Source organism: Pyxicephalus adspersus, chromosome 5 (genome assembly GCF_032062135.1).
Source record: "Pyxicephalus adspersus chromosome 5, UCB_Pads_2.0, whole genome shotgun sequence".
NCBI lineage: Eukaryota > Metazoa > Chordata > Amphibia > Anura > Pyxicephalidae > Pyxicephalus > Pyxicephalus adspersus.
The window spans coordinates 131,005,969-131,006,863 of NC_092862.1; the positions used below are offsets into that span (position 1 = coordinate 131,005,969).

An 895-nucleotide genomic window follows, 5' to 3' on the forward strand; every position below is an offset into this window, starting at 1 on the left:
GATGGCCACCCAGTCCCGGAATTGTACTTCTTATCTGAACTGAAAGTTAATGAGGAAAAACAATATCAACACTAATAACTAACTAACTGCTAATATTAGCATCTTCTACGTCTGAAACAATGAAAGACTATAAAATCTTTAGGATACAGTGTATATATGTGTAAATTTTTTAAATATAGCATAGACAAGCCTGTGTTTTACTCCTATCAGTTACAAATATTCTCTATATTGATATAGTGCTGACATATTAAGCAGTGCAGTACAAAATCCATATTACTAACTGTCCCTTAAAGGGGTTCACAATCTAATATCTCTACCATAGTCACATGATGTCCCTACCATAGTCATATCATGTCCCTACCATAGTCATATGATGTCCCTACTATTGTCATAGTCTAATGTCCCTATAATAGTCATATGATGTCCCTACCATTGTCATAGTCTAAAGTCCCTATCTTAGGCATATGATGTTCCTAATATAGTCATATGATGTCCCTACCATTGTTATAGGATGTCCCTACCATAGTCATATGATGTCCACATCATAGTCAAATGATGTCACTACCATAGTCATATGATGCTCCTATCATTGTCATATGATGTCCCTACCATAGTCATATGATGTCCGTACAATAGTCACATGATGTCCCTACCATAGTCATATGATGTCCCTGCCATAGTCATATGATGTCCTTACCATAGTCATATGATGTTGCTATCATTGTCATATGTTGTCCCTATCATAGTCATATGATGTCCCTACTATTGTCATAGTCTAATGTTCCTACCATAGTCATATGATGTTCCTATCATTGTCATATGATATCCCTATCATAGTCATATTATGTCCCTACTATTGTCATAGTCTAATGTTCCTACCATAGTCATATGATGT

The 895-nt window shown here is 35.3% G+C and overlaps 1 protein-coding gene across 1 annotated transcript in view; it reads right to left on the reverse strand.

Moving 5' to 3' along the window:
- MSRB2 (methionine sulfoxide reductase B2) overlaps positions 1–895 on the reverse strand; it is a gene marked incomplete at its 3' end in the record, with an annotated part of 12,479 nt that continues 11,584 nt past the window's right edge. The window contains 1 exon segment of the mRNA XM_072412734.1: positions 1–39. Within this exon segment, the coding sequence (XP_072268835.1) occupies positions 1–39 (39 nt within the window).